We start from the raw sequence: 22175 nt of genomic DNA, 5'->3' as shown, positions 1-22175 counted from the left end.
ATGGGCCAAGCTAAAGCCCATGGGCCAGGAGCCTCCTCTAGGTCTCCCAGGTGGGCACAGGGGCCAGGAGCCTCCTCTAGGTCTCCACGAGGGCGCAGGGGCCAGAAGCCTCCTCTAGGTCTCCACGAGGGCGCAGGGGCCAGGAGCCTCCTCTAGGTCTCCACGAGGGCGCAGGGGCCAGGAGCCTCCTCTAGGTCTCCCAGGTGGGCAACAGGGGCCAGGAGCCTCCTCTAGGTCTCCCAGGTGGGCGCAGGGGCCAGGAGCCTCCTCTAGGTCTCCACGAGGGCGCAGGGGCCAGGAGCCTCCTCTAGGTCTCCCATGAGGGCGCAGGGGCCCGTGTACTTGGGCCATTTTCTGCCGCTCTCCCAGGTACATGAGCAGGGCAGTGGATCAGAAACAGAACAATAATTTCCAAGTGTTTTGGACCAACGCAAACCTATCTTTCGGTCAGTCCCACTTCCCATGAACTGCGTGAAGTACCCTGTCGATTTAGCACATAAAATCAGACGAACAATAATTCGTGACCTTTAGTGGAAGTGAGCAAACACGCCCTTGGTAACATCACACTGGGAAGCAATGTCTAGCTGCCTTTCCAGTGCACACACTTTAGGTGACACTGCAGTGAGCTGGCACACTGGGACGCCACACAGACTTTCCAGTCCTCTTGACTAACAATGGAGGAGACACCATCGGCCGCTCCACAGCAAGGCTTGGGCAGAAGAAAAGATGCCTTCCACCGGAAATGGACTGTGCAGGAACCAATGCTACCAGGTGGGAGGTAAAGTTATGAACCAAGGGCATCACATGTCCGGAAAAAAAGCCCCAGTCGCTTACTGAAATGAAACCATTACTTGAAACCCTGGCAGATGAATAAATGAATACCTGAAAAAAAATGCAACTAACCTTGAACCAACCTTCCAGGTGACAAAAAGGGGTTGTCCTCGGGGTGAGGTGGCGAAAGGCAACCAGCAAAACATTTCCCGTTGTTTTCCTAAAGAGCTACACACCTACAATTCTCCCACGTTTAAAACTGGGGAGGGGGGCTGGGGTATAGCCTAGTGGCTGAATCCTCGCCTCACAACCACCAGGATCCCATATGGATGTCAGTTCATACTCCGGACGCTCCACTTCCCATCCAGCTCTCTGCTTGTAGCCTCGGAAAGCAGTTGAGGACAACCCAAAGCCTTGGGACCCTGCACCTGCACCTGCACCTGCACGGGAGACCCATAAGAAGCTTCTGGCTTCAGATCAGCTCAGCTCCAGTCATTGCGGCCACTTGGGGAGCAAACCAGTGGACGAAAGATTCTCTCTTTTTCTGTATCTCCTTCTCACTGTAAATCTGCCTTTCCAAAAATAAATAAATAAATAAATAAATAAATAAATAATAGTTTAAAAATTAAGTAAATAAAATGAAATTGGGGAGAACACAGGGTGGCATAGTAAGCTAATCTTCTGCATGTAGTGCTGGCATCCCATAGGGGCATAGGTTCAAGTCCAGACTGTTCCACTTCCAATCCAGCTACCTGCTAGTAGCCTGGGAAAGCAGCAGAGGATGGCCCAGGTGAGACACCAGGAGGAAGCTCCTGGCCTCAGAAAGGCTCAGCTCTGGCTATTGCAGCAAATGGGGAATGAACCAGTAGATGGTAGTGCTTTCTCTCTCTCTCTCAGTTTCTCCCTCTCTCTCTGTAACTCTGACTTCAAGGTAAGACTTGAAAATCAGTTGGGGATAATATCATCTCCTGAGACACTGCCAAGTTGGAACCTGGGCATGAACTACTGACAACTCAGACTAAGTATTCAGAGAGCAACCCGGTGCCAGCTTTCACGCTACCATAAACTCAGGGTAGAGAGAGACAGGCAGAACGGATCTCATGTATTTGCTTACACTAATCATATTAGGAATTTCATTTTATTATTAAAAAGAAAAAGGGGGGCAGCACGCTAGTCTAGTGGCTAAAGTCCTCACCTTGCAAGCAAAGGGATCCCATGTGGGCACTGGTTTGAGTTCCAGCTGCTCCACTTCCCATCCAGCTCCCTGCTTGTGGCCTGGGACGGCAGTCAAGGACGGCCCAAAGCCTTGGGACCCTGTACCCATGTGGGAGACCCTGAGAAGTTCCTGGCTCCTGGCTTCGAATCGGCTTGGCTCTGGCTGTTGCGACCCTGTGGGGAGTGAATCAGCAGATGGAAGATCTTTCTCTCTGTATCTCCTTCTCTGTAAATCTGCCTTTCCAATTAAAAAAAAAAAAAAAAAAGGTGGGGCATGGTAGGTAAAGCCACAAAACCAGCAGTCCTGGCATCCTACACAGATGTCAGTTCAAGTCCTAGCCGCTCCACTTCTGATCCAACTCCCTGCTAATATACTAGGAAAACAGTGGACGGTACCCCAAGGGCTTGGGCCCCTACACCCATGTGAGAGACCCAGAAGAAGTGCCCAGCTCCTGGCTCCTGGCTCTGGATCGGCTCTGGCCATTGCATCCACCTTTGGGGAATGAACTAGTGGATGCAAGATATGTATTTCTGTCTCTCCTTCTCTCTTTAAAACTGCCTTTCACGTAAAAAAAAAAAAAAAAAAAAATTAATGTAGCAGTTGTGGTAAGAGGTTGACATGATGGCACAACTTGTTTCAAATAAGTCCCAATCTATAACCTCAAAACCCCCAAACTGAGGCAGCAGCTTTGCCACTGGAATATCAAAAAGGCAAAAAATGTCATCTCATTTACCTACACAAACAGGAAAGCCCTGCGCGCCGGGCTCTGGTGCAGTGGGATTTGAAAACATTCACGTAAGGGTGGAATGAAAGGGTAAGTTTATTTTGGTGCAAAAATATTTCAAAATCCAATAGAGTTTTTTGAAATAGATATTTTCCATCAAACTTCTTCAGGCTTTCTTTTCTTTCTTTTGTTGTTTATTTATTTGAAGGGAAGGCAGAGTAACAGAGAAAGAGAGAGAACAGATCTACTGGCTTACCTCCCAAAGACCCACGCCAAGCAAGGCTGGGCGAGGCTGAGGCCAGGAGCCAGGAGCCCCAGTCGGGTCGGGTCTCCCACAGGGCCCATCTCTGCCCAGCATTTGCACCATCATCACCGTCAGTGTATCGCAGCGATGGCAGGAAGCTGGCACTGGGAGTGGAGCCAGGGTCTCTGATACAGGGCTCAAGGCATCCCAGGCAGTGCCCTCATCGCTGTACCCAAGCCCACCCCTCAGGGAACCTTCCCAGGACTCTTTGTCATGCACGGATTTCAAAAAAGCTCTGCACAGAAGTAAACTCCTCTTCCAATTCCATTTTCCGTGCGCTTTTCCAAGTCCCCTGGTAAGGGCCGCCCCCCACGGAGAAACGGATTCCTGACCGCTCCAGAGACTGCAGAGCGAGAGAGCTCGGGTGAGCAGGGGCACTTGTCCTGTTGGGGTCCCCGCTGGCCACCCCCCCCAGGGTCCTCTGGAAAGGGCTCTGTCCGCAGGGTCTTGAGAGAAAGCCCTGGGCAGGCCCCGCCCGACCACCTTAGATCCTTTCGGCCGAGTTCTTGCTTTCTGCCAGCAAATTCGCTGTTCAAACATGTGACAGAACACTTAAAATAGAAGTGAAGATTATAGGCAATATTTTGGAAACCCAGTTTTCCTCAAGCTGTGGAAAAATTTGGGTGGCCCAGATCCCTTCCTTTCTTAAAATAAGATTGCACCTCCTCCCACTGTGGGCAAAGAGGTGGAAATGTTTTACATGGATACATCTGGTGTGTTGACACGGCTCTTAGCAGTAAGTCCTTCAAGAGGGCGATCTTTTCCTTCAGGTTCTGCAACAAGGCTCGGATTGTCACGGTCAGCTGCAACGAAAAAAAAAAACACACATCCTCAGGACAGCAGTCAGGCGGGGGAGGCTCCACGGGGTTCCAGCAAGTCGGTGCTGCTGCACGGATGGACACCCCATCACGGCGGGGCAGGAAGAGATGCCTCCTCCCCTGGGGCTCCACGGGTGGGGTGGGGTCTCCCCAGTCCTCCGGTACGGACTCCGAACCTGACACTGTAACCTCCCTCTGCGAGCTAGGCCTCAACACCTGAACATTAGCGGAGACTGGAAACTGGGGGTCTGCCTTCGCCAGCTGAATTGTGTCCCCGGTGCTTCTACTTGTGCGTCCTGTTTCTCCACCTTGGAGCCTGGTGGGAGAGGATGCGCAGAGTCTTCATTCTGCAGCACGAACTCCAGAGTAACCCCACCTCCCTTCCCGCCGCCCCAACCATATTCTGAATGACAAGCTGTCAGCCGGGTCCCACGACCCTCCTTAGGGGCCCCACACTGCCTGCTGGATTTGCAAACCCATCTGAACACATTTACACTGTGGTATTCTTTTTACAAAAGAGGAATGTTCACCGCATGGGAGAGGTTCCAGCACCGTATGAATCCCCTCCACTTTATTGTAAAACATCACCTCACTGGTGATGTGAGGGTGGAACTTTCGAGAAGAGTGCGGCACAGGGGTGGGGAGAGGGGCACCCGTGGGGATGTGCTAACGTGGAAAATAAAACCGAATGAACGACACACTCAGCCGTGGATGGAATCAAGGGTATGCTGAAAGAGACAAGACCACGCCACCTGTTTGGAACGGTGACTACAGGACTCAGGTGGAACAGGTCCCCTTGGTCACTGCCAAGGGGAAGAACAGTGCCACAGGCGCTGGGCAAGGCCGACACATCAAGCTACCCGCCCGGATACCAGCCACTCAGCAAAAAGCCCAACCTTCACGTGACACGTGGGGCACCCGGAGTTTGTGAGGAAGATGCCAAAGAGCGTGGTTGGCTCTCCCCTCATTCAGAAAGAATGGAAAATGCACCCTAAACGACGGGCAGCTAGATGCCGGCACCCCGTACTGGAACGCTTGGATCGGAATTCCGACTGTTCCGCTTCCTGTCCAGCTTCCAGCTATGACGCAGGCCCAGGAAGAGAACAGGAAGATGGCTTTTGCTTTCAAGTTCCCAGTGACCCATCTGTAGCATTTCCCCACAAACACTAGCGACTCCTCCCCAGCTCCCTATGATCCGAGAATAAAGCAGGCCCGACGCCCTGGAGGGAGGAGGCCCAGTGTGCGCAGCTCCTTGGCCAGCCCGCAGATGCTGTGCTCTTCCTCCTCAGCGTGGCTTGTGCTGTGCTTCTGGAAGGCAGGTCACCCGCTTCCGCCTGAGTCCTTCCATCGCCACCTTCAACCGTCAGCCTTGGCTGATGTGCGCATCTGGGTAGCGAAATCTACTTTTCTTTCTTTCAAAGATAATAAAAATATTCTTTAAAAAAGATTGTATTCATATACACACACCAGGCCTATAAGAGTCTATAAAATGAAAGAGCAAAAAATATTCAAAAGATGAGAGGGTAGGTGGCCATTAAAAATAGGACTCAAATCTCCATTTGCAGATACAACGAGACAGACATCAAAGCCAATTAAAACCCAAAAACCCTGAAAGTCATAAAATGCAAGGTTAGCGGGGTGTTGTGGTGGAGTAGGTTAAGCCATGCTTTGAACACCCACATCCGATGTTGTAGTCCAGTTCTAGTTCTGGCCACTCCACTTCTAATCCAGGCACGCAGCAGATGACGGGGTCAAGTTCCTGGGCCCCTGCCACCCACGGGGAGACCCAGATGTAGCTCCTGGCTTCTGGTGTCCTCCTGGAGCAGAGCTGACCATTGTGGGCATTTGGGGAGCGCAATGGTAGACACAGGAGATCATATATATATATATATATATATACATATATATATATATTCGTATTTATATATATGTTTATATATATACATACATATATATTTTGAAATACACAGTGACAGAGAGAAGCAGACACCGAGAGAGAGAAAGTGTGTCCTTCCACCTGCTGGTTCACCCCACAGTGGGCACAGTGGAGGGGGCCGGGCCAGGCTCAAGGCAGGAGCCAGGAGCTCCACCCTGGCCCCCCACATGCACATGGGGGCAGAGTGGCCAAGGCCCAAGTACTTGAGCCATCCGCTGCTGTCTCGCCAAGCATCTCAGCAGGAAACTGAATGAGATGCACATGGGATGCTGGCACTGCCAACGACAGCTTCACCCCCCATGCCACAATGCTGGTCTCTTGGGTGAATGTATTCTAACCCGGGCAATAACAGAGTCATGATTTTCATCATTTTCAGTCATTTATAATTGACCTAACGCTGCTCAAATGGATCAGAGCCCTGAAGGTAGACAATGGAGCCATAGTATTCACTGTCACAGCAATAAATTCCCTTTATAGCCTAGAAATTGGAAAAGGAAAAAAAAAATCCCTAGCTATGAAGAAACATATACAAAAGCAATTAAATATTCAGTCAATTTCATTTAACAACCATCACCACCAAAAAAAAAAAAACCAAAAAAAAAAAAAAACAAAAAACCTCCACAAAAATAAAGATAGGAGTAGGGGACAGACAGGAGTAAGGGCTGCAAAGGACGGATAGGGGATGGGCGGGGTGCGGGATGGACAGCGGTAGGGGACAGGACAATGGTTGAGATGCTGCTGGGACACCTGCACCCCCACCCCCCGTATCACAGAGCCAGGAAGTAGGTGTCTGTTCCCACTGACACACATCCTGAGAAGCAGCAGGTGGTGGCTCAAGCCGCTGTTGGGTCCCTGCTACCCACATGGGAGACCAGGCAACATGCTGGCTACAGACTGACCCGGTCCTGACTATTGCAGGCACCTGGGGAGTGACAGCAGAGGAGGGCTCTGTCTACCGGCTTGTCGGTCTATCTCTCTGCAGCTCTACTTTTCACACACATAAATAAAAATAAATACACTGCGGTCTCATTTTGCACGTCCAAGCGTGACACAGATTTAGAAGGCTGGCGGCGCCCTCTGCTGGCCACATTGTGAAGCTGCAGAAGCGCACGAGCTGAGGGCTCAGGCTGAATGAGGCAACAGGTAATTTTTGAAGAAATGACATGTGTCGTCGTTCTGGAAACCCAGCTTCAAAACACACTTCCACCAAATTAGAAAAAAAAGTTTTGTTTTCAAAAAGAACAAGGCTACTCAGTCACAGCATTCAGGATCATGAGAAAAGATGGGAAACAAGTGGAAGATGACAATAAATCAGAAAACACCCGCGGACAGTGGTTTCTCCAAGGAGCAGCCAGGGAAGGGTGAGCCGGAAGTGAATGGAGGGGCTCCCCATGGGGAGCAGGTGGGACGGAGGCATGAACCAATACTGATAACCTTACAGCAGGACAGTCTCCGTGTTCTTAGGTGGACACTAAACATTTAAAAAGAAAAATGCCATCCAAACGGGTACAAATTTGGGATTTCCCCCAGTGTTCGCATTAGCACCTGTGTGGCCAATCTGAACGTACCTTCTGTAAACCCTAAGGCAGATCCTACAACCAGAAAAAAAAAATGTTCATGAATGTTTTTAGGAATTGGGGTTCTTGGGGGCGGGGCTGGCATTGCAGGTTAAGCTTCCTCCCGCGGCACCAGCATCCTACATGGGCACCAGGTTCAGTTGTGGCTGTTCCACTTTTTTTTTCAAGGATTTATTTATTCTTATTGCAAAGTCAGATATACAGAGAAGAGGAGAGACAGAGAGGAAGATCTGTCCGATGATTCGCTCCCTAAGTGACCACAATGGCCGGTGCTATGTCAATCTGAAGCCAGCAACTAGGAGCCAGGAGCTCTTTTGGGTCTCCCACATGGGTGCAGGGTCCTAAAGCTTTGGGCCGTCCTCGACTACTTTTTCAGGCCATAGGCAGAGAGCTGGATGGGAAGTGGGGCTGCCGGGATTAGAACCGGTGCCCATACGGGATCCTGGCGTGTTCAAGGTGAGGACTTTAGCTGCTAGGCCACCACACTGGGCCCATGGCTATTCCACTTTTGAGCCACTTCCAGCTACAGTACTTGGGAAAGCAGCAGAGAATGGTCCAAGCTCTTGGGCCCCAGAACCCCACGTGGGGGACCCGAAAGAGCTCCTGGCTCATGGGCCCCAGGACCCCACGTGAGGGGACCCAGAAAGAGCTCCTGGCTCCTGGCTTCAGCTGGGCTTGGCTCTGCCTGTTGCAGCTATTTGCAGAATGAACAGCAGATGCTGATCTCTCTCTCTAACTTTGCCTTCCAAATCAATAAATCAACATTGCTTTAAACAAAATAGAAATCAGGATTCTCACTGCAGCAGAAAAAAATATATAAAGCTGGAGTAGGGAAAGTAAGGAAAACAAAACACAACTGCGCGGTCAGGGCCGGACTGAACACCAGCTGCAGGAACTCAAGCCTTGGGGAAGGCCTGGCTTAGCAAGGCCCGCCGCTCCCGTGCAGCCCTTGGCTAGGGCGGCAGTTCCATTTTGATTTCCCTGTGAGAGTAAGTCAGATCACTGTCCTTTTGACCAAGAGGAAAAGAAACGAAAAAAGAGGAACTGAATGAGTAGAAGACACAGTGTTTTGGCGTGTGAAGTAAGTGGAAGAAGTTTCCTGACCCTGAAGCAGAGCAGAAAACGGAGGTGACAGGTATGAACGAGGGAAGGCCAGCCCTCGTTGTTCGCTATCTCAGGGATCAAAATCCATAAAGCGACCCTGTGTCGTCTCAACACACAGAGGCAAACAGGACACACACACACACACACACACACACACACACACACACACACACACACACAGGTAAACAGGACATACACACACACAGGTAAACAGGACACACACACACAGGTAACAGGACACACACACAGAGGCAAACAGGACAGACACACACACACACAAACAGGACACACACACTCACGGAGGCAAACAGGACACACACACACACACACACAGGTAACAGGACACACACACAGAGGCAAACAGGACACACACACACACAGAGGTAAACAGGACATACACACAAACAGGACACACACACAGGTAACAGGACACACACACAGGTAAACAGGACACACACACAGAGGCAAACAGGACACACACACTCATGGAGGCAAACAGGACACACACACACAGGTAACAGGACACACACACAGGTAAACAGGACACACACACACACACACACACGGAGCTGCCAACACAGCACGGTTTTCACACCTTGACGCTCACTAACCCTCTCTGACTCTTATTAACCATGATTACCTTGGGTGACTTCTCGCCCCTTCTTTCATACTGGTTTCGCTCTTGGATTTTCTCTGCTATCTCCTGCGCGATCTGGCAGGTGGCGTCGTAAGCGGAGAACCTGCATCGGGGTCAGAGGAGGGAGAAGGTTTAGGGCTCTTAAGAAAGTCATCAGGTCATTCCAAGTCACAGCTTCCAACAGCAAGCGAGGGCAGTAACAGCGACAGGCGTCACGTGGTCCCTCCCGTGCACCCGCGCGCCTCGACTCTGTAACAGGTGAGCAGCGTTCCGGTTTCCTGGAATGGAACACACAATACAAACTACGGAAAACTGCTACTCACCCTAACGTCCCTACTTTGGCTTGAGCAACGGTTTCAGACTGTGCCAACCACCCCACCTAGCACTTGCATGGGGTGTAAGAGACTTGAAAAGCGACTGTTTGAAGGAAAGAAAATGAATGTTCTGATGGCCAACAGCCAAGTGTCCACTCTGGGTCAGGCCTCAGGCTAAAGCTTTACACTGTACACTTGACCAAGACCCCCACGCGGCATGATCCAGTCCTATGCAGACAGCTCAGTTTGAGAGTGAGAGAGAGAGAGAGAAAGAGAGAGAGAGAGAGGCTAAACAAAGAAAATCAGTCCTGGCCCCAGCATGACCACATTTCAACCTTTTCCCTCCATACTGGCCACTATGACAAGAGGGACTTAAGTGTTGGTGTTGCACATTAACGGGCATCCTTGTGAGCGCTGGCTGCTCAGCTTTCAATCCAGCACCCAGTGGCAGGAGGCCCACGTGCTTGGGCCCCCCAGACAGCCACACAGGAGAGGCCTGGTTTTGGTCTGACCCAGCGCTGGCTGCCGCAGCTACCTATTGACTAAACCAGTGTACAGGAGACCTTGCCCTCTCCGCGTCTCTCCCTATTTCTCTGCAGCTCTGCCTTTCAAATAAATAAATCATAGAAAAAAAATTTTTTTAAACAACATGGTTTTCCAAACTTTGCTATACACTGGAATTTCAGAAGCATCTTTTTTAAAAGAAATACCAGCGCCTGGCTCACACCCCAAGCCACTCTGATAAAACTCCTATGAAGTTCTATCTGGACGTGACGGGGCAGCGGGAGAGAAGGGGAGGTTGTGGGGTTGGTGAGGTTGAAAGCTCCCCAGGTGATTCCAGTCTTGTAAATTTTCCAGAAGAGTCCATCATCAACAAATGCACTGATCCAGCAATGAATGAAACAAATTAACTTAAAGCCAAGAACCAGTTTGGAGACAGTAACACGGGGTGCTTTGACGAGGCAAGGAAGCCAAGTCCCGCCTGTGACCCGTGGAGCGCCTTCCTTTAGGTCAGCTCAGCTTGGGCCTGCCCTGCGTGACTCTGAGTCCACTCGCCGCCTCTGTGCCTCACTGCCTACCACCCGACTGTCCACAGACGTCCAGCAGGCACGTCCAACCCGGAAAGACCCAATCACCCGGCAGCCTCAAACTCCACACAGGGAAATCTGCTGCGCATCCGCAGACCCAGCTGGCCTAAGGTCACTGGCCGACCCGAGGAAGGCCACACCAGAGGAGGACCGACCATGGGCATGCACACAGGCCAGTCCCATGCTGCTAACCCCGTGTGTATCAGCCAAACCCTCTGCTGCAACCCCCCCCCCCAGTGGAGCTGCTTTAACGCTCGCTCCATCCACTGTGACATAGCTGCATCTCCCACCCCTCTTCCACTCCTGCTGACAGCCCTTTCTTGGCCTACTGTAGGCTGGTGAACCTGTTGCTATAGCAATTTACAGTTTTAGGGGCATGCTACAGCAACAGTGAGCTTACCACATGCTTTGACCGGCCATTGAAACTGTAAGTACAGACCTCACCCGGTAGCCTACTAGCTAAAGTGCTTGCCTTGTGAGTGCCAGGATCCCACATGACTCCGGTTCTACTCCCAGCTGTTTCGCTTCCCTTTCAGCTTCCTGATTGTGGCCTGGGAAAGCAGTCAAGGATGGCTCAAAGGCTTGGGCCCCCGCACCCAAGTGGGAGACCCGGAAGAAGCTCCTGGCTCCTGGCTTCGGATTGGCTCAGCTCCGATAATTGTGGGCTACTTGGGGACTAAACCAGTGGATGGAAGATCTTTCTCTCTGTCACGCCTTCACTCTGTAAATCTGACTCTCCAACAAAAATAAATAAATCTTTAAAAAACAAAACAAAACAGTAAGCATCAAGTGCCACCCCTACACACCAGATCCTCCCCAGGAGGGAGGCACCCAAGGCCTCGTTCTGTAGCTTCCTCCAAGGCCCATGCCAGGCCCCTGTCTGCCGCCTCACCAGCAACCCACTGTGTCTGGCACCTGATGTGGGCACAGGAAAGGCCCACACCGTTTCACCTTGAACAGCCTTATGAGAAAGTCACTTGATCAAACTAAACCACAGTTAACAGGGTCAAGTATAAACGCTGTCAACATTAACTGTCCAGGGTGAGTAACTCCTATTTTCCACTGTCTTTTAAAGATTTATTTATTTATTAATTTCCCGAGACAACAGAGTTGCCAAGAGAAAGGAGGAGGGAGAGAGAGAGAGAGATCTTCCATCCGCTGCTTCACTTCCCAAATGGCCGCCTGTGCCATCTGAAGCAGGGAACCATGGTCTAAAGCCAGGAGCCAGGAGCTTCTGCTGGGACTCCCACAAGGGTGCAAGGTCCCAGGCAGACGAGCCATCCTCTGCTGCTTTCTCAGGAGTGTGAGCAAGGAGCTGGATCAGAAGTGGAACACTGGGACTAAAACCAGCACCCATATGGCATGCTGGCGCTGCAGGTGAAGGACTACCACCATGCCAACGCCTAATTTCCACTTTAAACTTTAAATGCAAGCTGAGGGAGTTAGCTTCCGGGAGGTGGCAATTTATAAAATATACCAAAGGCCTTAATAACAGATCTGGAACCCAACAGTTCCGCTTCCAGGAAAAGAGCTTAGGACGTACAGGAAGGGCCACACCACAGCTTGTGGCACTGGCATCCATGCCAGTTCGAGTCGAGCTGCGCTGCTTCAGACCCAGCTTCCCACTCAAACACCTTGGAAGGCAGTGGGCAACACCCTGCCACCCATGAGGGGTAGACCAGGAGGCAGTTCCTGGCTTCTGGCTTTGGACTGGCCCAGACGTGGCATGTTAGGGCCACTTGCCAGTGGTAGGGTGGGAGTGGGGATGAACCAGCAGATGGAAAATCTCTCTTTCATTCTGCCTTTTAAAGTAAAGAAATCTTTTAAGGGGCCAGAACCTTGATATAGCAAGTTAAACTTCCACCTGTGGTGCCCACATGCCATATAGGAACTCATTCTGATCTTGGCTGTTCCACTTCCCAGCTAGCTCCATGTTGATGTTTCTGGGAAAGCAACAGAGGATGTCGCAAGTGCTTGGGACCCTGCACCCATGTAAGAGATCCAGAAGAAGCTCCTGGCTCCTGGCTTCAAACCTGCCCAGTTCCAGCCATTGTGGCCATTTGGGAGAGCAGGCCAGTGGATGGAAGATCTCTCTCACTCTCTCTCTGCCTTTCCTTCTCTCTCTGTAAATCTACCTTTCAAAGAAAAATAAATAAATCTTTTTTTTTTAAAAAAAGAAAGAAATATTTTAAGAGAGAGAGAGATAAGATAAAACAATAGGACAGTCTTGGTAGAGTCCAGGTAAGTCTGAGCAGCAGCATGGCATGGGTGACTGGATCCCCCAGCCACAGTACCCATGCTGGCACAGTGGCTGTGGCTGGGGGTACCCGTGCCGACTCAGTGGCTGTGGCTGGGGGTACTCGTGCCGGCCCAGCGGCTGTGGCTGGGGGTACCCATGCTGGCCCAGTGGCTGTGGCTGGGGGCACCCGTGCCGGCCCTGGTTCCTGATAGGGACCCTAGCTCCGCATCCATTGCTGCTAGGAGTGGGGAGGGTCCTGGGCTTGTAGGTGACCAGAGCGCCAACTGGCACCAGGCTCTGCCCCCTAGCCGCCCAACAGCGAGTTCTGAGGTCTTGGGGGTATGGAATTACTTCGTAGGGACATCTGTGGATAAAGCCACAGTACATGTAGGTGAGGAATGAATCCTGAAAGACACCCAACGACAGGGCCACTGTACTTGTAGGTAAGTGAAGGGACTGAGACCTGGTGGTTTGGAGGGAGAGACTGGAAGATCTGTATGGGTTAGACTGATTTATCAGTCCACATGGGAGTCCTGAGATGGGCTATTAGTTCAGAACATCACTGACTGACACATGCCAGCCCACACAAAGGCTATGGCTAGGGGCCTGTCTGGCAGGGTTAGATCCCAGTACCTGACAGCGAGTATCAGATCAGGGGATGGGGCACAGTGGATTGGGCCATGACACCAGTCAGTATGCAAAAGAACCAAGTCTGGGGGTGGATTCTGTAAGGGAATATGTGAGCCCAACCCTATGGAACTACAAGTCCCACTGGTTAGCTTGACAGTTGGGATGGTGATGGGCTGAGCTAGGCATGACCATGGATCTCACTGATGTTCACCGATACTGGGGCTGGGAACAAGCGGGCCAGGTCCAGGCTGTAGCACCCGCATAAGCACCCTAAAACAGGCTATGGGGCATGGCGGGCCACACCAGCTTATACAAAGGCTGGGATGGAAGCGCAGGCCATGTTGGGTAGGGCCAAGTACCCGCTGGCATGCATGAGATCTGGGTCTGGGAGTGGCCCAAGCAGGGAAACCTAGGAAACTTCACTGATGGGTCATGGCTCCCCCTGATGAGCATGTGGTCCAGGCCTGGGTGTTGGGCAGGCTAGGCAGGGTAGCTCCATCCATCAGCAGGTATGTAAGTTGATTTTGGAAAGGGGCAAAACAGGCGAGACCGAGCAAACCATAGCAAGTAACAGGATACCCCACTGGCAGAAAACAGGATGGAGTGCAGGTCAGGCTGGGCTAGGTTGCTTACTCGTTTGCATGGCCAGGGATGATAGGAGACTGAGCAGGGGCAGGTAACAGCACTCACCAGTGAGAGTTGGGCCTGGAGGATGCCTGGGCTAGGCCAGGCTGCAGAATCTGAAAGCAAAGGCCAAGACAGGGGAGGGGCTATGCCAAGCTGGGTCAGAGCAACCACTGGCACATGCAAGATCTGTGGCTGGGATCAAGCCTGGTTAGGGAGCCAAGGGATGCCCTGGCTGGGTTGTGGATCCCACTGGTGAGCACAGGGTCCAGAGTGGGGGATGCAGTCTGGTCTGGATATGGATGCAGTCTCCCTTGGCAAGGGTGTAGACTGAGTCTGGTGCTTGCAAGACTGGGCTAGACTCCAGCACCCTTTGGAGCTCGTGAGAACCAGGATGGGTATAGGATGGGCTGGGCTAGGCCTCTGTCTCTGTTGAGCTAGCTATGTGTGAGCTGTGTCTGGGTATGGACCAGGTTAGGCTTGGCTGTACCACCAAACAGTAAGAACCGGAAAGGGTGAGGGCCGGTCAGGAAAGGCCACTGTTCCTGCTAAGACAGGAGATAGACTAAATACGGCTGGCCCATGCACCCACCAGTGTGGACGAGATCTGTTACTGGGAGAGGTTCTGATGGAGGAGATTGGTAACTCCTCTGTTGGGACACAGTCCCTGCAGATGAGCGCAGAACCAAGAAAGGGAGCAGCCCAAACCAGGCCAGGTTATGGTACCCATGGGCTTATCTTTGGCTCAGGTCTGGGATGGGCCAGACTGGAACAGTTCATATCACCTGCTGGCAAATCTGAGAGCCAGAATGGTGTGTAGGTCATGCCAGGTCGGGCTGCAATACCAGCAAGTTCACACTAGGGCTGAGTCTGGGAGCTGGGCTAGGCTGTAGTCCCCACCAGCATGAGCTTGAACTGGGGGGGCGAACCAGGCTGGGCCACAGCACCCAACCAGCACATGTGAGACCCAGGCAAAGAGTGGGCAAACCTGGTAGTGGTCTGCAGGGAGATTCCCTGCTGGGCCACTATCCCCACTGGTGAATGTGAGAGCCAGGATTGGGGGCAGACCAGGACAGGCAGGGATACAACACCTGTTGGCCGCCTGTAAGCTGGATTGGGAACAAGCCAGGCTGGGTTGACTGTACCTATTGGTACATGCATAAGCCAGAGGGGGTGAGGGCTGGTTGGGCTTTGTTGCAGCATCAGCTAGTAGATGCTGGCACACGGGGGTGGGGGGGGGGGGAACTGCTGAGCTAAACTGCAGTACCACCTAGAGAGTGCAAGATCCAGGAGTGAGAGTAGACCAGCTCCCTCTTGGGTTGCCACTTCAACTGGTGAGAATGAGAACCAGGTTTGGCTAGACAGAAAGTGGCACCCGCCAGCACATATGTGGACTGGATAGCGGGGCTGGTTGTGTTGACCTAGGCTTCAATGCCCATTGACCTATATGAGAGCTGAATGGAAAGTGGGACAGACTGGACCAGTCTGCTATACATACTGGCAAGCACAGGAACCAGGGCTCCTGATGGGCCTGGTGGGGGTTCCTGTGGGTCACTCAGACTAAGCTACAATTTCTACTGGTTTGCGTGGGGGCTGAGTGTGAGGTGGACAGGATTGGACTGGACTGCAATACTCATTACTTTACATAGAAGAGAGGGCTGGAGACAACTGACCCAGCAATTGCAACTAACAGTGTGTATATAGGCCGATTTGGGGTTGGGCAACAGACTGTGCCAGACCCTATACTGGCATACACACACAAGAATCAGGTCAGGGATCACCTCAGATGAAGTTTCTTCGGAATCCCCCCAACTGAACCAATGGACTCAGAACTCCAACCATGGAGAGAACTGCAGGTTCCATGGTCTGACTATGGAGTGCATATGTCAGAGCCAGGCCTCCTCAGTGGCTTAGACGGAGCAGTAGACAGCATATCCAGGTGCACATGGAGGACATGGCAGTACACTGGGACCTGCAGAGGACACCTGGTACCATGACAGAGGATGGAGGACAGAACAAATCGATCAACTACTTCAGCAAGAGTTGGTAATGAATACCTAGGCAACTGGAGAGTCTAAGGTGAACTATGTCAACTGGTAGATTCTGGAGAGTTCATCGCGATTGGAGCGACAAGACTGGCAGCAATTCAGAACTGTTGAACTATCAAAACCACTTGAGCAGGACCCTCGGATCATGCCCCACACGGGGACCCTGGGATGGTTGGGAGACTGGGTGGGGCTTCTCCCCTTATCTTACCCCTCCCTCTAGATACAGGAAGGAAAAAAAGAGAATGCGAAAACAACGGTCTCACTCATTTTCCTCTAGCCTTTGACCCTTCACACCCTGATCAAATGTGTAAAAAGTAACAAAAATAAAATTTATACAATAAAAAAAGTGGAAAAAAAGTTACGACAGCCTGCACAGAATTAAAAGCAAACAGAAAGAACCTGACAGGAGAGAAACAAATTAAAGTAATAAATTCACTGTAAAACGTGTCTCAATAGGGGTTATTTCCAAATGACAGCGTTAAAGATGCCATGTATTTTGCTTCTTTGCAAATAGTATTACTTAAATGCACCAATGGGGTCATACACAAACTTTACCATGAGATGGGACAAAAATTAGCATTGAACAACTGGCCCAGACAAGCTGGGTCCCAGGGAACTAACTGTGACCTAGGGACCCATTCTCTGTCTGCAGGCAGCAAGTTAATCCTAAACTCCACTAGACACAGACATATACTCCAACCAGAACTCCTTGGGGCCGAGATCATATTTTCAATCACCCAAGAGAAAGTTCGGTGGGATGACACTCAAGGACGGAAATTGCATCTTTGCCTCCTACTGGGTCCCTGGGAGCTCTCGCCTGCTGGAATACCTTAAGTGAGGGAACCACGGTTGAAGAAGATTAGGGAATGCCAGGTGCACAAGTGCACACTCGCCTGCCCAGACTCCTGAAAGTTTTCATTTGGGCGGACAAGGCTTAGGTCCGGACAACCGTGGGTCACCCAGCGGCTGCAACCCGCCACTCCTCAGCCTGCTGACACCCGAGGGTTTCCTGACACTCCACAGAAAGGCGACTTCCCTCCGTCCTGAGGGGGCAGCCCGCGGCGGCCGGCAGGAACCCCCTCACGGGCGCCGAGGGACGACTCCCCGGGGTCCCTCCCCACCACCCCGGGGTCCGTCCCCGCCACCCCGCCGCCGGCCAGGGACCCGCCGCGGCAGCCCAGACGCCTTCTCGAACAGGGTCCTGGCTGCCGCCGCCGCCCTCATCCTCCCCGGCGGCCCGGAAGCCCCGCCGCCCCGAACCGCGTGCCGCCGCCGTCCGGGTCCCCCTGACCCCCCGAACCCGCCCTCACCAGGGGTCCGGGGCCATCGTGCCGTCCGTCAGTCAGTCTCAGCCGGCGCTGTTCGGACACTTCCTGCTCGGCAGCGGCGCACTACGGCGGCCCGCGCGGCTCAGTCCCCGCCGCCCGGCGTCCACCCGCGCGGAAGGCAGAGCTGGGGCGCCTCCGCGGAGAAGCAGACAGCGTTTCGGGGCTCCCCGCTGCCACCCGAGGGATGCCCGCGGCTGGACGCCGGACAATGGCTGCCGGACAGACGCTTGACGGCGGCAGCGTTTGCACAGCCTGTCCCTCCGCCTCACCAGCTGGTCCCCCCACGCCGACTGCGACCCCTGCGACCCCGGACCCGCTCGGCTTCCCGCTGCAGCGCGTCCTGGGGGGCGGCAGGTAATGGTCTCGGGGCTCGGGGTGGGGGGGTCCCCGGCTGTCCGGCCTCCTGGCTGGCCTGGCCCTGGCTGCTGTGGGCGTTGGGAAGAGAAATGGGCGCTCTCTCTCCCTCTCTTTTTTTTTCCCTCTCTCTCCCAATCTCTCACTTTGTCTTTCTCATAATCATTATATCTCTCTCTTTCTCTTTCTCATAATCATTTTTGCAAATATCCTTCGGGAGCTTGAGGCCGGGAGACACCAAAGGTGACAGGTTCTTGACAGGAGGGAAAGGGAAATTTGTTCTGTGCATTTAGTGTCCCCCTACATTTCTTCAAAGAAGTGGAGCAAATAAGGCCTGTGAACATTGCAAAGGGGGCACAAGAACCCCAACTCTGAGCGCTGGGATGAAGGGTTGGGGGAGTGGGAGGGAGAGAAGACCGCACGGGTCTGGTGCGCATGCGTCAGTGCGTTGTCATGACGACCTGGAGACGCTGCACCGGCAGCCGGGCTGAGACCCTACCAGAGGGATCCTAGAAAGAGAAAACCGGGTCTACCAGAGATGAACGACCAGGTTTCAACCAAAGCTGGGGTGGCCGAGCTGGAGCTTGACACGGTGATCGGTTTCAATGGTGAGCACCCAGAGGACGGTGGTTCAGGGTCCCCGAGGGCAGGCGGGTGGTGTAGACGCAGAGGGAGTGAGATAGCGGCAAAGCTCGGTGGGATCCGGAGCACCCCCACCAGTTGCCGAGGACCGGGGAGCCCCACACGGCCTCTGCTTGTTTGTTTTTGGCTTTGGTTTTAAACGGATGTGAAAAACTAGTGAATTGAATTTTAGGGGAAAAAAAAAAACTTTTAATGAAGTGTGTTGTGATGCCTGAAAGTTTGAAACTTACAATAATACAGACGCACAAACACTATTTGTGGTTGTAAGCTGTTGACGCTTCCCTGTAATGGTCTCTGGCTGAGCGTGGGAGTGCCACGTGTCCCGGGTAGATACTGTCTGGAGCTGGGTACAAGATCTGCGTGAAGGGAGTGGTGTGCAAGGCTTGGCGGAGGGCAAGCCACGGCAGGGCAGCACAGCTCAGCACGGGCTGCTTTGTGGAGCCCTCAGAGCAGGTGCTTCGTGAAGAGCAATCCCACCGTCCTCATGGCCATTGTGAATTCTCTTTGCTTCTCAGGAGGGCCGACGTGGATGCGTGTGTTTTTGCCCTGTTGATTTTGTGATCACTTATATTCTTTCCTGGAAATCAGATACACATTCACAGAGAAATGCTAGAGGCCAATCAATGTGAGATTACAGAGAAATAATTCATAGACCTGCTTAAGAAGAGTTTAGAAAGGCCAGCACAGTGGGTCACAGGCTAATCCTCTACCTTCCAGCGCCAGCATCCCCTGTGGAGATGGCAGTTCCACTTCCCTTCCTGCTTGTGGCCTGGGAAAGCAGCAGAGGATGGCCCAAGTCCTTGGGACCCTGCATCTGTATGGGAGACCCAGAAGAAGAAGCTGCTGGCTTTATATCAATCCTTTGTGACCGTTTGGAGAGTGAACCAGCGGATGGAAGAATTTTCTCTGTCTGTCCTCTGTAAATCTGCCTTTCCAGTTAAAAAAAAAAAAAAGGAGGGGAAAGCAGGTTTAAAAAAAAAAAACTGAAAAATTGGGCATGGCACGATAGCCTATTGACTAAATCCTCACCTTGCAGATGCTAGGATCCCATATGGGTACCAGTTTGTGTCTCGGCGGCCCCGCTTGCTATCCAGACTTGCCGCTTGTGGCCTGGAAAAGTAGTAAAGCATGATCTGAAACCTTGGGATCCTGGACCCACGTGGGAGACCCGGAAGAAGCTCCTGGCTCCTAGCTTTGGGTCAGCTCAGCTCGGGTCATTGCGGCCACTTGGAGAGTGAATCAGAGGGCAGAAGATCTTCCTCTCTGTATATCTGCCTTTCCAATAAAAAAAATCTTTTTAAAAAAATCTAAAAAGCTGGCAAACTGTTGAAAAAAAAAAACCCAGCTGTCAGTTTGTTTCCAAAAGATGTCACTATTAAAATATGGTATAATCCTTTCAAATGTACACTTACATATAAATGTTTTTAGCTAAAAATAGGCTCATGCTGTATGTATTCTCTTGTTACTAGATCTCCTCGGTTAACACTGTGTCATGATTTTAATCTTAAAATCTGTCACGCGCACACACATATATAATACTTCATGTAGTTTCATGTTATTAAGAATTAGAATAATTTCTTTTTTTTTTTTTAATTTGAAAAGCAGTTACAAAGAGAATGAAGGCGGGAGAGAAATCCTCCATCTGCTGGTTCGCTCCCCAAAAGTCCACAGCAGACAGAGCTGAAACAATCTGAAGCCAGGAGCCAGGATCTTCCTCCAGGTCTCCCACGTGGGTGCAGGCGCCCAAGGACTTGGCCCATCTTCCATTGCCTTTCTAGAACATTGGCAGAGAGCTAGATCCAAGTGGAGCTACCAGGATGTAAATCAGTGCTCATATGGGCTGCTAATGCTGCAGGTGGAGGCTTAGCCTACTATACCACAGCACTGGCCTGAATAATCTCTCTCTCTGCTCTCTCTTTTTACTAATAAATGTAAAATGTTTATTTTTGACTTGGGAGACACCGAGAGAGAGGAAACATACAGAGGGACCTATTCATAGAATTCCACATTGCCACATGGCCATCCACATTGGGCCATCATTGCTTCCTCCCTGGGAAACACAAAAGCAGGAAGCAGGAGCCAGGATTCAAACCAGGTACTCCTAAATACAATGCAGGCTTCCCAAACAGCATCTTTCCCTGATTTTTTAAGAGCTTTCTCTCTTTCTCTCTCTCTTTTAATTGGAGAGTCAGACATACAGAGAGGAAGATCTTCCGTCCATTGATTCACTCCCCAAGTGGCTGCAGTGGCTGGAGCTCAACCAATCCGAAGCCAGGAACCAGGAACTTCCTCTAAGTCTTTCACGTGGTGCAGGGTCCCAAGGCTTTGGGCTGTCCTTGACTGCTTTCCCAGGCACTGGGACACAAACTAGCACCCATATGGGATCTTGGCACATGTGAGGCAAGGATTTTAGCCACTAGGCTACCATGGCGGGCCCAGCTGCTTCACTTCTGATCCACCTCTTCATGGGAGACTCAGAAGCTGCTCCTGGCTTCAGACCCCTCAGCTCCCCTGCAGCCATCTGGGAAGTGAACTACCTGATAGAAGATCTCTCTGTCTCTTTCTCTGTCATTCTGCCTATTCAATCTAAATAAATAACCCTTTAAAGCAGTAAGAAATAGGTTCCTATGCCCTATGTGTATATATTAAGGTTTATTTTTCACACGTAAGTCCTTAGTCTATCAGGAAAGTATTATTTGTGTCTGCTGTGAAAGAGGTTCTAATTTCATTTCCTCCATATGGGCAACCTTATGGCTGTTTATAAGAGAGCCTATAATTAGTACATATATGTAATGTATATATATGTATACACACACATGCATACATATATATCATATGGTATATTTCATAGAACTACATAGCCCTAAAAGATATTAACAGTAGTTTTATAAAAATTTGTTTCATAAAAAAAGGAAAAATTCACAATTCAGATGCAAAAGATTGTTCAGTCATTATATTTTACCACTTGGACAGGTACAGGAATCACACAGTGCCCCAAAATAAATATTCCAGAGGGAGTTAAGTAGAGAAGAATTAATTTCCAAGCCAGAAGACTATACTAATAAATATTTATGACTTTGATCGGGACAGAAATAGGAGCAGAAAAGATTTTTAAATACCCAGGAATAAATGTGCTAAGAAATATGAGAGACCTGTATGAAGAAAACGGATGGAGCAGGGTGGTGGCACTGTGGGCTGAAGTACTGCTTGAGTTACCCACGCCCCATACCCACGCCCGGTTTGAGACCTGGTTCCTCTTCTAATTGAGCTGCTGCTGCCTAGGTACCCTAGAAGGAAGCAGTAGGGGATAGCCTAAATATCTGTGTTCCTGTCTCCCACACCAGAAATTCAAGATTAAATTTTGTGGTTCTGGTTGTACCTTGGCCATATCCCTGCTGTTACAGGCAGTTCTGTGTCTCTCCCTGTATCCCTCCTGGGACCTGAGCCTGAGCTCCGGCTCGCTTCTCCAGCCCAGCTACCTGCTGATGTGCACGCTGGGAGGCATCAGGCAGGTGAGGACTCAGAGTGGTCCCAGTCACCCTGCGTGGCACTCCAGTTGTCGTCTGGGCTCCCAGCTGTGGCCTGGCCCAGTGGCAACCTTTGCAAGCATTTAAGAAGTGAATCAGTGGGTGGGAAGTTATCTTCCTTTCAAACAAAGCAGGAAAATTTAAGAGAAACTGCTACTGGAGCTATAACAATTGCAGTTTTTAAATTAATCTATGTGCTTGACAGCAGTTCATGATTTTAAGCTGACTTTACTGTCTTATTGTAAGCATGAATAATGACCTAAACCATTCTGACCAAAGGGGTCATCAGAGAGA

The 22175-nt window shown here is 51.2% G+C and overlaps 2 protein-coding genes across 3 annotated transcripts in view; one reads left to right on the top strand and one right to left on the bottom strand.

Moving 5' to 3' along the window:
- STX8 (syntaxin 8) overlaps window positions 1-17436 on the bottom strand; it is a 228133-nt gene extending 210697 nt beyond the window's left edge. The window contains exons 1-3 of the mRNA XM_041000400.1: window positions 17341-17436; window positions 9091-9190; window positions 3724-3818 (exon numbers count right to left, since the gene is read on the bottom strand). Coding sequence (XP_040856334.1) covers window positions 3724-3818; window positions 9091-9190; window positions 17341-17357 — 212 coding nt within the window. The 5' untranslated portion in view covers window positions 17358-17436. The remainder of the gene's footprint in view (window positions 1-3723; window positions 3819-9090; window positions 9191-17340) is intronic.
- Window positions 17437-18250: 814 nt separating this feature from the next.
- Window positions 18251-22175, top strand: part of CFAP52 (cilia and flagella associated protein 52) — a 45194-nt gene continuing 41269 nt past the window's right edge. For both annotated transcript variants that reach the window (XM_041000409.1, XM_041000407.1), the window contains exon 1: window positions 18251-18320. In XM_041000409.1, the coding sequence (XP_040856343.1) occupies window positions 18251-18320 (70 nt within the window). The remainder of the gene's footprint in view (window positions 18321-22175) is intronic.

The sequence above is a fragment of the Ochotona curzoniae genome, unplaced genomic scaffold, assembly GCF_017591425.1.
Source record: "Ochotona curzoniae isolate NIBS_2020 unplaced genomic scaffold, NIBS_Ocur_1.0 scaffold_2453, whole genome shotgun sequence".
Classification (NCBI taxonomy): Eukaryota; Metazoa; Chordata; class Mammalia; order Lagomorpha; family Ochotonidae; genus Ochotona; species Ochotona curzoniae.
This window is presented reverse-complemented; position numbering and strand designations above follow the sequence as displayed.